The sequence below is a fragment of the Accipiter gentilis genome, chromosome 18, assembly GCF_929443795.1.
Source record: "Accipiter gentilis chromosome 18, bAccGen1.1, whole genome shotgun sequence".
Lineage (NCBI taxonomy): Eukaryota > Metazoa > Chordata > Aves > Accipitriformes > Accipitridae > Astur > Astur gentilis.
Genome location: NC_064897.1, coordinates 27,064,982 through 27,079,984, shown reverse-complemented (window position 1 = coordinate 27,079,984; position 15,003 = coordinate 27,064,982). Strand labels below are relative to the sequence as shown.

The window sequence follows — 15,003 nt, the reverse complement described above, 5'->3', positions numbered from 1 at the left end:
CCCCTGCTCCCCGGGGGCTGTGGGGCACTGACCCCTGCCCGCGGTCTCTTCCCGGGGAAGGAGGGAAGCAGGCAGCGCCCAGCTCGCAGCCTGGAAATGACTCTGCTCTCAAACAGGAATTGAGAGTAGCTGGGGGACTTCCACCATCCCCTCTCCCTGCTCACGGGAGCGGGGAAATCATCATGACAAGGCCCCGGAGTGAGTGGGGGATGAATTACAGGATTGCAGGGGCAGGATTCGAGATGGAAACGAGCCCTTGCAGGGTGGAAACAGCTCCTCAGGGGTCAGGGGAGGGGAAAATACATGCCTTAGGTCAAAAGGCAGAGGGACAGGATCAGGAAAGAACTCTTTTATTTCCCATAAATACAGCAGATTCTTCGCGCCGGGCGTTTCATTTTAAATCTTTTTGTTTGTTTTCTTCCATTTACAGAATTTTGCACTGAAAATATATACAAGTCTGTTCAAGAACCAAACAAGATCTGCAAAGAAAAAACCCCTACAAAACCCTGAAAAGAGACCAGAAAGGGAAGTAAGACACAGCAGAACACCAGCATAAAGACCTTGCTTCCCCCTCTCCTCTACTGCTCGCTGCGCCCAGCTCCAAGACACCTCACCTTCACCGTCCCCAAGCCAAGAGCGCGAAGCACCCCGCTCGCTGCCTCCGACCTCTGGCGAGCCAAAGCAGGGCTGCAGCCTGCCCCTGCTTTTAAGATCAGGCTCTCTTAAAACCAGCTTAGGGACGGGAAGTGGCTCCCGTGGTCGCCAAGTCCCATAGGGATGGGGTTTGCCAGGGGATGTGCCACCCCTGCGTCTCCTCCGTGCCTGCAGATCCTCGCTCTTGTGTCACAGTGATCAGGCGGCTGGGGCGAGCCCCCTCCCTGCTGCAGGGAGCCAGGGCTGCCCACGGCTGTGGGCAAGGGTGCGCAAGGCACAGCTATACCCCCCCCCTCCCCATACCCCCCCAGTGCAGAGCTCAGTGGTGCCCCCCCATCAGTGATGGGCAGGACTCCAGTCTCTCCTCAACTCCTATAGCCCCTCACAGCGAGGAGACACCGAAGAGCTGAGAAAGCCCCCTGCCCCACCACACTCTCCAGCCCAGTCAGGGGGAGGAAGACCATGTGCTGCTTCCTCTCCCTGTCGGCCAAGTGGCTGTGGGGAGACTCAGCTCCCCACCCCTGCCCCCAGCACACCCCTCTCAGGGCTGGCAGGTGGGACAAAATTCTGGCAGCAGTCCCTAAAGCTTGCTGTGGTAGATAAAGCAGGTGGGAAGGGTGTGGGCTCACTGCGGGGGGGGTTCAGTGCCCAGGAGCTCCAGCTGAAGGGGACGGGAGGGCACAGAGCCCTTACCAGCACCGGGGGTCCCACTCCAGGGCCCACCTCCCACCAACAGCTCTCTAAGCAGCTGGAAGGAGGGAGATAGGAGATCATTCCCCCTGACCCCCCCCCTGCCAAAGCAAGGGCAGCTGTCTGCTCTCCAGTGCTAGAGAGACATCTGTCCAGCCTTGCTCCAAACCAGCTCCAGTGTGATCCCACCACATGGGAACCACTGGGGCCCAGCTCCAAGGAGGGGGCAAGGGGGAGCACCACAGAGCATGAAGCAGCTGAAGGGCTGGGAAGCACGGAGGGGACAGACAAGGAAAAGGATCTTCCTTCGCTAGGCCCTGCCCCAGGCTGAGGCTGTTAAATCTCCCCAATCCTTGTTCCCCACTGCACCTAGAGGCGGAAAGCAGGGTTAGAAGAGAAGCTGGACAGACTGGGGAGGGAGTGTTGCCTTCAAAAGAGCAGGGAAGGCAACTGTTCACCCACACGAAGCTTTCCACTCTACTCCTAGTCTTGTGGGATGAACATCTCCTGGCGTCTCTGCTCTCCTTGAGGCACGCTCCCTCTGGCCCTCGCCCGGCTGCCTGGAGAACAGAGCGTGAGCGGCAGCCCCCCACCCGCCCTCCCCATCTCCTCAGGCTGCTCCAGCCCTGCAGGGCTGGCTTCCCGAGGACTCTGCAGTGTAGTGCCTGCAATGTGTGGCCCTAGAGGTTTCCCCAGGACTCCGGTGGGGGGAACTGGTCCACATCCCCCATTTCATTGTAGGTTTGCTCTCCCATGGTGAAGGTCAGTTTGTACCGTAGCCTCACTTTCTCCTGCAGACAGGGGAGAAAGGATAAGCAGTCAGAAGGGCGGGGAAGAGAGGCATGAGGTACAAACCATTCAGGTCTCTAGGAAGCTGCAGAGAGCAGAGGGAATAGAGACAAGGTAGGCAGGCTTTGCCCAGGCAGCAAGACCAGCCTCTGCTCATGCCTCAGGGACGGTGCCGTTACCTTCTGTGGGTTAGCAAGCAGCAGGACTTGTGTGATGGCACTGGGGTGGACAATGGGGTTGAACGCCGGCAGCTCCGTGCCTGAGGGAGGCTGTAGCTTCACCTTCATCACCTAGGGAGAGAGAGAGAACACCACCACACATTCCTGAGGGTGACTTGGCAGCCAGAGACCTTGCTCCCGTATTTGAGGACCTTCCACTGTCTACTCAAAGAGAAAAAAACCATTGTGCTGGTTCCTGCTAATCTGAAGGCAACACAACTCGCTCTGAGTCCCATGGAGCTCCCTCCACCCACCCTGCCTTTCCTGCAAAGACAGAATCGCACTTCAGCCCAGTCTGGAGACCTCAGCTGCTGCAGCCACCTTACCTTGGGGACGGCAGACTGAAAGACAATGTTGCGGATAGGCTGCGGGGCCGTGCTAAGCATAGAAATCACCACCACAAGCACATCAGGCCTTTCAGGCAGGGCATCCTTAGCAAAGTGGAAAAGGACACGGAAGCCGTGCTGATCATACACTGTCACAGGGAGGATGCTGCCTGTGGAAAAGGCAGGGACAGGCAGCAGTCAGCCAGGAGGGAACTGGCCCTACAGCAACCTTTCCCCACCACCCAAACTCCATACAAGTGACAGAGACGCTACTCCTCCTCAACCTCCACAAAATCCAAAAAGCAAAAAGTTTCCTCACATTCTTCCCTTCCATGTGTGCACGATTTGTTCCCCCCAAGCTTGCCCCCCTCTTTCACCCTGGCTCACTGGGTTTGATTGACTCCAGAGGCACAGTGATGTTGGCCAGCGAGATCTCCTGGGGCAGCACGGTGGCAGGAGGCCGTGGTGGGACTGCAGTACTTCCTGCTGGTGTGGTGGCAGCTTTTGGAAGTGTAGCAGGGGCAGACAGCTCCGAAGTCAGGGGCAGCGTGGGGTTAGGGGACACACTCTGGAGCACAGGCAGAGCGCTGGGATTGTGGGCCGTGGTGCCAGAGCTGCTCCTGTTCTGGAGATCCCTCAGGGTGAGCCGTGGGGGTGGCTGCTGCTTCTCCCTGTAGGGAGAGAGAGAGAGAGCAAGGAGTGAAACAGGGCACTGAAATGTCATGTGCAGCACCCCAAAAATGGAAACGATGGGGAGAGATGTGAGATTGCACTATCCCTGCTTACCATCGCACTTGTTGAGACTCTGGAGGCAAAGACTGTTGCAGCAGAGTCTTGCCCAGGAGGTCCAGGTCATCCAGGCCACTGGTGAAAGGAGAAGGTTTTGGGGAGGATGCGCCAGCTTCTGCTTTGACTGGTGGCGTTGCCGTGATAGGGGTGATACTGAGCTCGGTGCTATCTGATGACTGTAAAAGAGTGCACGGGAGAGTCCCTCAAGCAGGGCTGCATATCAGCACCAACCATCAGATGTGGGATGTTTCCCTACCTACTCCATTTGCTGCTTTCACCACCCTCCCCACCCTCTGCCCTGGCTCCCAGCACGTTACCTGGAAGCTGTTCCAGCCACTGCTGTCACCAGCCTGGGCAGGATGTGGTGCTGGGTCATTCAGGCCTGCCAGGGGTAAAAGCAAACATGAAGCTTAGCTACCAAGTGGGTAAGAGCATTAAACAGGGCCCAAATAAGACACAGAAGCAGCAAGGCAGAACCACCAATGTGGTCTCCATCTCTGGCCCCCATCCTTGCATGGGGGAGAGCTGGGAGGGCGATAGTGTTTTTTCTGCCCAGAGATCCTCATTTACAGTCTAGTTCTCACTGCAATTGGCAGAGTAGTGAATACTACTGGGCTGGCAAGCCCAACTGACCACGTTGTCTACTTCATGCTGTTGTACTCAAAGCACCTATCTTAGGAAACAAGACACTTTGTTGGGAAAAGCATGACTCTACAGCCTTCTAGGATTGGCACCTCACAAGATCTCCATGTCAACAGTTCTGGAAGTCCAATGTATCTGTTGTCTGCTCGTGACTTCAAATGCAAGGAGTAAAGATGAAGAGCTGGGGGTGATCCAACCTTGTGATCCCATCTGGGGATGGCCATTGCATCACTGTTGATTTACCTGCCAGGTCAGTTTTCCCAGAGCAAATCAGAGGGCACATCCCTGCAGGCTCTCCCTGACTAGCCAGGAAAACCGCATGGGACTGACGTTCAGAATCATAGCAGAGTCTTTCCCTCCTTCTGCCTCACACTAAGTGAAGGACACCTCGTGGTCTTTCATTATTCACCTCTCCCAGAGCTCTCCCTTATTTGCGTTCCTGCCACAAGGAGAACATCCATGCAGACTGTCCAGAGTCAAGGAGAGAATAAAGAGCTTTTGCTCTGGATTTCTCACCTAAAGACATGAGTTCATCATCCAGCAAGGAGACAGAGCCAGCTTGGTCAGGCACAGGGACTGCTGAGCCACCTGAAAGGGTGGGCAAGGCTGGGTAGGAAGGGCCTGTTGCTGGAAGATCCAGGCCTGACAGATCCAGAAGTGCTGAGGTGCTGCCTGCAAAGAAGGAACAAGCTGAAACAGAAACCCTTATCCAGTGTGCTGAGGCCAGTTCCCATCCTTCCTCACACATGAGAGAGGGAACTCCCCCTCTGCTCTCCCTTCCAATTCCCTCTCTTCATGCATCAGTCATCTCTACAAGCCAATTTCCTGATCTCACCAGTCCCAGTCTGACATCCTGCAGGTTTCACCTTTCCACTTCTGTCTTCTCTTACATTGCAATTACATACTGCAGGAAACCAGCAACAGGGTCCCTCTGCTTGACCTTCCTGTCCCCATTCCCCAAGTCTCCTCACCTCGAAGGGGACCAGCCACCGTCTCCCCATTGATCTCTTCTCCCCGTACAAGCTGCTTGTAGAGATTGATCACCTGTGTCAGATTGTCATTGGCTTGCAGGATCTCTGCTACAACAGAATAGGTGGGAAGTAAGTTTGAAAATTGCGAAGAAACAGAGAGAGCGACTTCTATACCCCAACTCTGTCTGTTTCTTCAAAGCAAGGCCCAAGGAACTGCTAACAGCCCACTGCAGATAGCGCTTTCGCAATTGTTGCTGCAGACTGCACCAGGGTACCATGACACCTCCATGTCAGTCTCAGCAGGACAAGCTTAAGCATCATTCCTACAGTGAAGCGGAGGAAGCCTGTAACACCGCTGATTGCCCCTGCTTAGTGCCAAGCCACAGACTAACTAACCTACAGTGAGCAGTCACCCCAAACAGAGCGGCAACTGCTGATAGATGGCATGCCACGGGCAGCTCAAGCACAGGCTCCCTGAAAGAAGATGGAGGGAGGACAGAATGAGAAAGGCCAGATACGCTTACCCAGAGCTTCATCATTGTCTTCTGTGTCACTGGCGAGCCGGAAAAGCATGGGCCTCATGCGCTCGCAGCGCTGATACAGCTCCTGGGGGAGAGAAGAAAGGGGTGTTGAGGCAAGCAGCAGGATGCTTAGCTGGGGGTACAAAACAGGCAAGAGGAACTTGGGGGGATAATGGTCACCCATCTCTGCTAAGCCCAGGGAGGGTGCTAGGATGGCCTTTCCTCACCTTCATTAGGTCCTCATTGCTTTCCGTTGTCTCCCCCTTGCTGTAGCTTGTCACCATCTCTGTCAGCAGCCTCACATTGTTGTTCACCTCCTCAATGGCATTCACCCTCTTGGAGATCTTCTCCATGCGCTTCTGGTCCTGGAGGGGAAGCACATAGGGAAGGATGTCCTTGCTCTTGTCTGCAACTTGGAGAGGAGGAAGGCTGGGCCAGACAACACTCCAACGCCCTGGACTAAGGCACAGCAACGCTGCCCTCAAAACAGCTCCCACTCCAGTGGAAAACTCCAGATCATCTGTGGCCCAGCACTTGCCAAACAGGGATGGAATTGCTGCAGATCTAGTACTGCAGCAGGGCTTGGGCCACAGAAAGCGCCCACAGCCATTCCTTCAAGTAGCCAAGGGATGGCAGAAATCACACAAGGACTCTTTAGCAGCTGCTGCTGCAAGATTTTGGGCAGAAGCTCCTTATGTCTGCATGAGGACAGAGACCCACTGCTCCCTTAGTGCCAAGCATTGCCACCCAGACCATGACCCCCCAGCTCCACCTCCTGAACCATCTCCTTGATGAGCTTGTTGGCAGCCCGGAGGTCCTCGGGATGGGAACTTTTCAGGAGACGAGCCAGTATCTGCAAAAAAGAAGTTATCTCTGAGCCCAAGTTGATGGGTGGCAGCCAGAGTCAATTGTGCAACACTAGAGCCAGTAGAGTTACTACCCCTGCCCCAAACCCATATCTGGCAGAGGCAGCAGACAATGCCAGCCGTTCGAAAGCCCAGCCACAAGAGCTTGTGGGCCATCAGAGACCAGGGAGAGAAGTAGTACAACCGGTCTTCCTTTTCCCGTTGTGGTTCTGGTTATGTAAGATAGATCTTTCCCTGAAGATCCCCTGCATTCAAAACCTGCTCCTCCCTGCCTGTTACGCACCATGGAGACCCTGGAGCACAGCAGCACCGGTACTGAGAACAACAGAAAGCCTGGTTTTCGCAGGAATTACCATGGGATTGTAATGGACTCCTACTCGGACCTCTTCACACGCCTCTTCGCAGGTGCAACTGGTAAAAAGGGAGAGCTCCCACTTTCTCTCCCCCTCCACAGACAGTGAACAGTGCCACTGGCCACCTACAAATCTTCGTTTGCACACTGTGACCCATGGAGGCAAAATAAATCCCCTGCAGCAAATTGGGATCGCACCTCTGCTGCAGAACTAGACCCAGAGGAGCCTAATACTTGCTTAAATGTATCAGCACTGATAATGCAGGGGTTTGCCTGAGTGTTGACACAATTCTGATGGAAAGGCAATATAGGATGGGTCCAGGAGTGTATAAGTAGTTGGGCAATAAGTAGATTGCAGTGCTGGGGGTGGGGAAGAGATAACAGCAGCAGCATCTGGGGCTGGGATTTAAACCTCATGGCCTGGAACTCAGAAGCCTGGAGACCACACAGCAGCAAACCTCCCAGAACCTGCTGGGCTAATGTCAGCGCTTCACCCTTTGCACCATCCTGCAGCTAAGTGCTCCAAAGGTCAAACAGACCCACATGCCCCACCTCTGGCTGTTTCCTTTGTCATGATTTTGGAGCTGGCTCTCAGCATTCCTGTGATGCATTTTCTGAAGGAGAGCATGTGGAGCAGGGGGGTGAGTCTTTCTGGATCTCTACCTCAAGGGGATAGGAGATCCTGGAGCAGGGAAGATGTTGCCCACCATCCCTCTCCTTGCCCAGAGCCCTTACCTTGGATTTCTCTTCATCATCAAAGATTATGTTCTTGGGCCGAGGGGGAGGTGGTGGAAAAGGAGCATCGTCAGGCAGTTTTGGGTCGCACTTCACAATCCCTGCAGTAGACACCAATGGAGAGGTCAGGAGGACTCGCCCCACTGGGGGATGGGGCTGCCACCTAGGTCCTTTCTTCCCTAGTGGCCCACCAAACCCAGCTGGGACTGAGGGTGTGTGGGTTTGCTCCTGCTACCCATGATCCTGGATTGTGTTTTCATGGAAGAACAGCCCTCCACTCCCAATAAATATCCTTTCTTAGAAAAACCCAGCATCAACTGCCAAAGCACTCACAACCCTTCAGTCACAGACCTTTCCAGTGCCCCATCTCCTGCAGGAGCAAGCAGATGGCCCCTCCAACCCATCAAGAAACTCAGACCACCAGCAACTCCCTCTGGCCAGCTAGGAGCCCCAAGGCACCTGCTCTTGCACCTGCCCCTGGCGCTGAGCCAGACTGATGGCTGTGCTGGGTCTGGGCACAGGAAAGGGAGAGTCTGTTTTGGATTCTACCCGGACAAAAAACGGGGAAGGGCAAACCATCCGTGCCCCTTCCTCTTTCAGAGCACTGCCTCTCACCTTGTTTCTTCAGCATCTGGTAGGCTTCTGAGATCTTCACCTCATGAGGCAGCCCTAACGTCCAGCTGTACATCAGCTCCAGGATCTTTGACTTCACTTTTTCTGGTGTCCGACTGCCAAGATACTAGAGGAAGAGAGAAGTGGTGGCTTGAAGCTGATCTGAGCCGTTGCAAGCCTGGCCTGTTCCTCTCCTCCCCTCCCCCAGGAGAAGTGAGACCGTTCCCAATGGCACAAGGAGGAGGAAAGAGGAAGCAAGCAGGAAAGCTCACGAGGCCCTTGCAACACGTTCTACGCTGTGCTTGGTTTCCACCACAGGAAACACAAGAGGTGAGAGAAGTGCTGCACCAGCAGCCCCTCAGAGACACACAGGAACAGGTGGAAAGGCTCAGGCAGGTCTCTGTCACCTTGTGAAGGAAAGGGTACTCCAAACAGGAGCTGCTCAGCACAGCAGCCCTCCAGGAACAAGGGGACAGCAGAGCTGGGAGAGGGGAAGGACTGTGGGTAACAGTCCCTGGGGCAGGGCCCAGCCCTCTCTCTCTCTCAGGGGCACTCTCCAAAGCCTGGCACCTTTTAGAACTAGTTGAGCTCCAGATGACCAGCACCCAGCAGTGAGATGTCCAAATGTTACAGCTCTCCCTCTGCCATGCATTCATCCTTCACCCTTCTCCCCTTGGTCTGCTGGGGACATTGGTGTTAGAAACAGCACATGTGCCACTGGAGGCCGGTGGCTTAAGGTACAGGACATTCTCTAGGGCACCTAGCAAGGACTTTAGGATGCCGCTGTCACTGTCCCTGACTATTTGTTGACACAGATCACAAGCTGTGACTGGCAGATGAAGGGTTTCCTTAGTCATATTTAGTCTGTGTTCCCTTAACTCTATAGTTGCTGGTATTAACTGCCTTGATTGAATAGGAGAGCACGCACAGCTTATTCTGCTGCAGGACCAGCAGCATCAGCAAAGGAGCAGGTAACAACGTGGTGCTTCAGATGGACTCGCCACAGCACCACTGACCAGGCCTGGGCTTGCCCTCTGAGAGTGTCTCAACCAGGCTGGGACACCCCAGAGAGACGTGGTCACGATGTCAAAGCTGGGGGAGGTTCCTGAGCACATGCAGCACAGACAGAGCCCGACAGAGATGCAGGGAAGGTGACTCCAGGCACGCACATGAGCTCAGTAGTCTCACAAGCGCTGGTTGCATCATGTCTAGCTGGCCCTCAGCTTCCTGCATGAAGAATCAGTTGGAGCAGAGGGGTGAAAGCTCACCTTCCCAACAGAAAACTCACCAGGGAACAAGGAGTAAACCTCCTACTAGCACTGCCCTGTTTCCTCCACAACCCAGCAGGTGCCTGACCTTTCTGCTCAGCCACCACTTCTTCCCAAAGCCCTCCTGCCACCAGGCTTCAGTCCCCTCCAGCACGATGTTCTGAGACCCACCTTGGGTGACACCACTTTGATGAGTTCATTGAGGAAGCGGAACTTGCCCACCTCGTCGTGGAAGCGTTTGCCGCAGCTCTTCATGCAGGACTCCAGCACCTGGGGAGAGGGGCCAGGTGAGCCCCAGCATGGGGTCAGCAGCAGGTTCAGGAGCCAGCTCCCTCCTGCTCCACCCTGGCCAGGCATGGAACCTATGGCTATCCTCACAGCAGCTGAGTGGGACACCCCCTTGCCCTCCCAGGTGGCCAAGCACCCTCCCAAAGGGAAGCAAGAAGATTTTCCTCTTTGGGGTCAGTCTTTCCAAAGGTGGCTCAACAGCCCATGGAAAGGGAACCCCTTAGAGAGCTCACAAACACCGGGGTTTCACATCATGGATCCACAACACCATTAAGAATCATAGAATCATTTAGGTTGGAAAAGACCTTTAAGATCACTGAGTCCAACCATTAACCTAATACTGCCAAGTCCACCACAACAAAGCACAAAAAGCTTCCTATCAACTTCAACAGGTTATGATCCTTCCTAGCAACAAGGCCTTTCCTACCAGTCACCCCTCCTCTCTCGTAGAATGACCTTCAGCCCCTCTCCCACCCAAGGGCCCAGGTGCTCCAGGGCTTTCTCAGAGGGAATTCAAAGCTTCCCATGCTCCTCCAGTCAAACTGGAGCAACTCCACACCCTGGCCCTCCATCTAGTTCTACCAGCCTGCAGATGCCCTTACCGTGAGGGCCTGGATAGCTTCCCATTCCTGCGGAGACTGGATCTTGTGGGCAAGAAGTCGGGTAGCAAGCGGAGGACTGGAAGGAGCGAGGGGAAGAAAAAAAGCTAGCCCGTTATTGCTGAAAAGCCAGGTTCCTGTGTTTCTGTCTAGGAGTCCAGGGTTGAAAAGCATGTTGCAAGTTTAAGGCACTGATAAGGCACCAAGACACCTCAAAACCCTGGGGGAACCTTCTGTTAGCGGACCAGGACCCCCCACCCACCCCTACTTTGAGGAGCTTTGTGCCTATTCAGCTCTCAGGACAACCCCACTGAATTTTACCGGGTGAGGAATCATAACCCATGCTGCGACCCAGAGCACCCTGGGGAAAGGACAAAGCGCTTACCCCTCTAGCTCCTTATTGAGCTGCTCACAGAAAGCATTGATACCATCCCAGTCCAGGTCCTTGTTCAGGGGGTTTGTCGCTTTGTCTGCGGGTGGGAGAAACGGACAGTGAGAAAAATCTCCCCAGGCTCCCACCCTGTAGAGGCGAGGGGCAATATCACTCCCGCTCCCTCCCTGCCAACTCCACCAGGTGCATCGGTGGAGGACGACGTGTTGGGAAAAACACGCCCGCATCCACTCGCACCTTCCCATAGAAACCCGGCGCACAAACCCCCTCACCGCCACCGGCGCACGTTGACCCATCTCTACTGCGACAGACGCCTGCCAACTCTCTCCCTGCCCTGCCATCAGCTCCAGGGTCTCCATCCTCAGACCCCAGCCGACCCCACGACCACCCACCCCTCACGCCTGGCCCCAACACCCCCATTTGCCCCAAGCCAACCCCTCCAGGCTCACGCTGACACCTGCGATCCCAGACCCTCTCCGTGACGGTCCCCCACCCCTTCCCTCACACCCCACTGCCCTCCCCTTCCCCAAATACCAGCACCCCCTCCCCGTTGCCCCCCCCCCCCCGCCCCCGGTGTCGGCCGGGGCCCGCCGGCGGCGCGGCCGGGTCGTGTCGTGTCAGAAGCGGTTCCAGCCGCACTCACTGATGCACGCCTCCAACGTTTCAGGCTCCATGGCGGAGGGTCCCGCCGGTTTACCTCAGCGGGGTAAGAGGGCTCCGCCGCCCACCCGCCCGGCCCGGTACCGCCGAGCCATGGAGAAAGGACCGAACCGTCTAGAGCGCCTCTCCGACGGTCTTACCATAAAGCACCGGAAGTTGGGAGGCGCAGAGCGCCGCCCCGCTCCCAGCGCGCCCCCTGCCGAAGCGCTCCTCCAAGGCACCATAGAGTTCAGCGCGCAGAGTTGGGGGGGGCGAAGCAAGGCGCAGGACGGGGAAGGAAGCGGAAGGGCTCCAGGAGAAGGACGGAGAAAGCAAGTGAGAGCAAGCGCAGGCCGGGAGCGCCGGAAACCGAGCGTCGGACGGAAACAAGCCGACCTCCCTTCCCGGAAGAACCGTCGTACTGGCAGGTGAGGCCACTTCCGGTAGAGAGAGCGGGCACTTCCGCCTGGCGGGGGAGCCGCGTGTCCTTTCAAAGGACACGAGCCCGCCGGCGCATGCGCGCTGCGCGCCCGCCCGGCCCGGAGGGGAATGGCGGGGACCCGGTCCCTCTCCTTAAGGCCTTGGCGGCTGTGGGCGGCCTCTCGGAGGGGCTGGGGGCTTTAGGAGACATTATAAATGCCAGTAGGCGAGCCGCCATGCCCTGGTGGGAGTTATCTTTAAGTAGCTGCCGGTCGTGCCCTGGCAGGCCTTTCTCCTACCCAGCTGAGCAGCTGGGGGGAGGTTGGCGAAGGCCTGGAAATAACTGAGGGCTTTAGAAACATAAACTCCATTTGTTCTCTTTCTCCTTGCACCTCTGGTAATCCAGGGCAGCCCTAACTGTATCGCTTAATACCGCTCGTTTTCTCTGTGCCCCAGTGGTCTTGGAGGGAACTGTGTTCCTGTGGTGATTTATTGCTTTTGTTGTTTTTAAATAATGCCGGTGAAAGGTGCCAACTCGATGCCCTTTGGGGAGCACAGGCCTCTACCTCTTTGAAGAGTCCGCGGTGTACCGCATCAGTGCTGCTGCTCAAAGTCGCCCGCTGGGGCTGGCCCTGCCGGAGCCTTGGCCATAGGAGTGCAAGTACGATACTGCCTGTTCAGCCTTAAAGCCTCTGATCCTGGAGATAGACCTCTGAGTCAGAGTGGTCCTGCGTTGGGTTACTCATTTACAGTGCTAATCCCGCAGATGGCAGGCGAGGGAGCTGCCCTGATGTCACGCCTAATGTCTTTTCCTTATGGCTAGCTATTGTTTTGGGGGGGGAATTTTTGGCCATTAAAAAGTACTTTTCAGTGCTTGAATGTAGTTCTTTTTTTAACTGTCAACTGCCTTGTATCACAAAGCCTTTTTTTTTAAGTGCCTTTCATAGAAAATTGCCACATCCTTCCCTCTGCTGTGTTTAGGCACGTTTTACACGAGTTATTTTAATCTTATGAGTCAGCCTTGCCTGTCACTAGTACCTCTTTGATTTTTCTGAGAATCCTTAAGTCATCTTTAGGAGACTGAGGCCTAGATACTGCTCTTCTAGGTCATGTACAATCTGAGTAGAAGGCATACTTCTCTCCAACCCACAAAGCCATGCCTCTGAAGGAGTGGTTTTGCAGTCTGGTGTTTCACAGCCCCCTTTTGTTCAGGTTTCGATCCCTTGGAGTCTCAAGGTTGTTTATTTTTCTCTTTCTGGCAACACCCAGTGGTTACCAAGTCTAGGATGAATGGAGGGCTGCGCCTCTTTTCAGCTGGTTGCAAACAATGGCGAGTGAACTCATGCATAACTGTTGTGTCAGCAGCGGCTTTTCAGACTTTGCTTTTATTTCTCATCGATTTAGGAGTCTCTTTTCCCTTTGGTTATACCCGCTTTCCATCTAAGGAGGACCCTAAGTGCAACAAAAAAAGAGATCTGAGTCTGAATTTTGCTCCCTATAACAGTGGCTAGATGATACGTGAGGAAAAACCTTTCTCTTGTCCCACGATTTATTTTTGCCAACAGCTGGAGTCCCAAACTAGGTTTGGATGGAGTGAGACGCTCCATGTTGTAATTAACACCGCTTCCGAATGAAGGTACTGGAACTATAACTAGCTCCTAGCCAGTTGCGGAGCAAAGCGATTACGTGCAGGCTGGAGGCCTGGGTAGTTGGCGTGAAAGCTTGTGCTGGCGGAGGGGTGCAGGATCCCAGGTTTGGCAGGCCTTGCAGCATGCTGTCCCGCAGAGGGCAGCAGCAGGCAGGGGAGAGCTCCTGCCTGATCAACCTGAGCTTAGCAAATGCTCTTGCTGCCTGTACAGTCGAGGTGAATCCCAAAACAGGCAAAGTCTCCCTCAGCCTGGAAGGGAAGGCGGCCTCGCAGGAGTGGCCGGGTCGCCTGGGAGAGGGGTTTTCCACCCACCAGGTCATCTTCAGCCAGCTAGAACCGCCCTGTCACCCTCACTCTGTCCCAGCTTTTGTTTGGTTTCTCTGCCTTGTGTGTTTACACGAACCCTGCAGTGTTTTTCAGATGCGCTCGTGTGCGGCAGCAAGAGCTTTCCTGCGCTTCCTGCTGGGTCGTCGGCTCTGGCCTGTGATGTGAGGTTCCTTTCCCCGTTACATTCCTGTTTCCTTGGCAAGGCATTCTGCCAAGGCATACCTTTCACTTTCCTGAAGCTCAGTACTGCAGTCTTTTGTTCCCTTTTCTTGTTTTCCCGCTCCGGCTGACTGCAGCAGCTGGTTCCTGGGATTTTGGCTCAGTTTTACCTCTGCTACTTTCTCTTGGAACAGGACTGGCAGCACCTCTCCTGACATCACCTCGGACCATGCACCTCTTACGCAATCCTTTGGATTTGCAGCCCTGCTATTCCCTGACCTTGGCTAATCTTTCTTTTGCAATACTTGTAAGCACCTTTCCCAGCAGAGGGTTGCAATTAGAGAGGCAAGTATAGAATTGCATACTTCTCTAGAGGGAGAGCAGGTTTGAGCTCCTTTAATCTAATAGGAAATGTCTCCTTCCCTTTCATATGCAGCACTTTCTTGTGGTATGCAGTCATCCACCAGGATTGCTCCCTTCCATTTCTTTCAGCATTTCCCTTTTCGCTGTAGGAAGACCTGTCACCGGTGATCAAAGACATCCTTCTACAACTAGGGGAGCAGAATGAGGAAACAGGATGCTGGATAAGGGATCAGAAAACCTGCTGGCTACATCTCTGCAATTAAGCGTGCCTCGGAGCAAGACTCAAGGAAATACACAGCTATGCTCACTGCCTCAGTTTCCCTGGTCGTTAGCATGGGGGTAATTGCACTTGCTTCCTTTGGGGAATTGCCTTGACCTCTGTATCCTAAATTTCCTTTGCACGTTGGTTCTGTCATTAGAGCAACTGGCTGAGCGAGACAAGCAAATACCAGAGTTAGGGGTGAGCCGTGCAGATTGCTGCTCCTTGTGTTCGAGCCCTCCTTCCAGACTGGGCAACTCAAGGGGTCTCTTGATCCCTCGACCGAGTGGCCGGCAGTGCCCTCCTGGCCAGAGTAGGGAGTGGCAGTGCCTCTTTACCCCCTGGGGAAGGCTCACCTGGATTTGCCATTGCCGATAGCTTCTTCCCAAGAGAGGCCGGGGCAGTCGGGGGATGCTCTGAGAATATGGGAATGCTCTTGCTGCTGAGGAACAGTATCGGCAGCAGGCAAAGGTGAAA

General features: G+C 54.9%; 1 protein-coding gene across 3 annotated transcripts; it reads right to left on the bottom strand.

Annotated features, from left to right (window-relative positions):
- Positions 1–349: 349 nt before the first annotated feature.
- Positions 350–11,777, bottom strand: GGA1 (golgi associated, gamma adaptin ear containing, ARF binding protein 1). 3 transcript variants are annotated; one of them, XM_049822600.1, is made up of 17 exons: positions 11,512–11,777; positions 10,706–10,790; positions 10,324–10,399; positions 9,605–9,703; positions 8,169–8,292; positions 7,554–7,654; positions 6,373–6,453; positions 5,828–5,965; positions 5,604–5,685; positions 5,080–5,187; positions 4,625–4,780; positions 3,784–3,848; positions 3,464–3,642; positions 3,065–3,348; positions 2,678–2,847; positions 2,313–2,423; positions 350–2,135 (listed from the first exon to the last, which is right to left on the bottom strand). In XM_049822600.1, exons 4-17 carry the CDS (start codon positions 9,686–9,688, stop codon positions 2,025–2,027), a joined length of 1,794 nt encoding a protein of 597 aa, XP_049678557.1. In that variant the 5' UTR covers positions 9,689–9,703; positions 10,324–10,399; positions 10,706–10,790; positions 11,512–11,777; the 3' UTR covers positions 350–2,024. The 3 variants fall into 3 exon arrangements, 2 of the variants coding, with proteins under 2 accessions (XP_049678557.1, XP_049678556.1); XM_049822599.1 differs by lacking the exon at positions 11,512–11,777 and adding an exon at positions 11,355–11,505; XR_007508784.1 differs by lacking the exons at positions 350–2,135; positions 2,313–2,423; positions 11,512–11,777 and adding an exon at positions 11,355–11,505 and having other exon boundaries at positions 2,746–2,847; positions 2,997–3,348.
- Positions 11,778–15,003: the final 3,226 nt, after the last annotated feature.

Bases quoted from the DNA above. Each gene is read 5' to 3' on its own strand.
- GGA1 (XM_049822599.1), bottom strand. From the start codon at position 11,385: ATGGAGCCTGAAACGTTGGAGGCGTGCATCA. The intron at 3,849-4,624 runs GTGAGAAATCCA...TACCCCTGGCAG, and splicing joins TGATGAACTCATGTCTTTAG to GCCTGAATGACCCAGCACCA. The intron at 2,136-2,312 runs GTAACGGCACCG...CCCTGTCTGCAG, and splicing joins TGCTTGCTAACCCACAGAAG to GAGAAAGTGAGGCTACGGTA.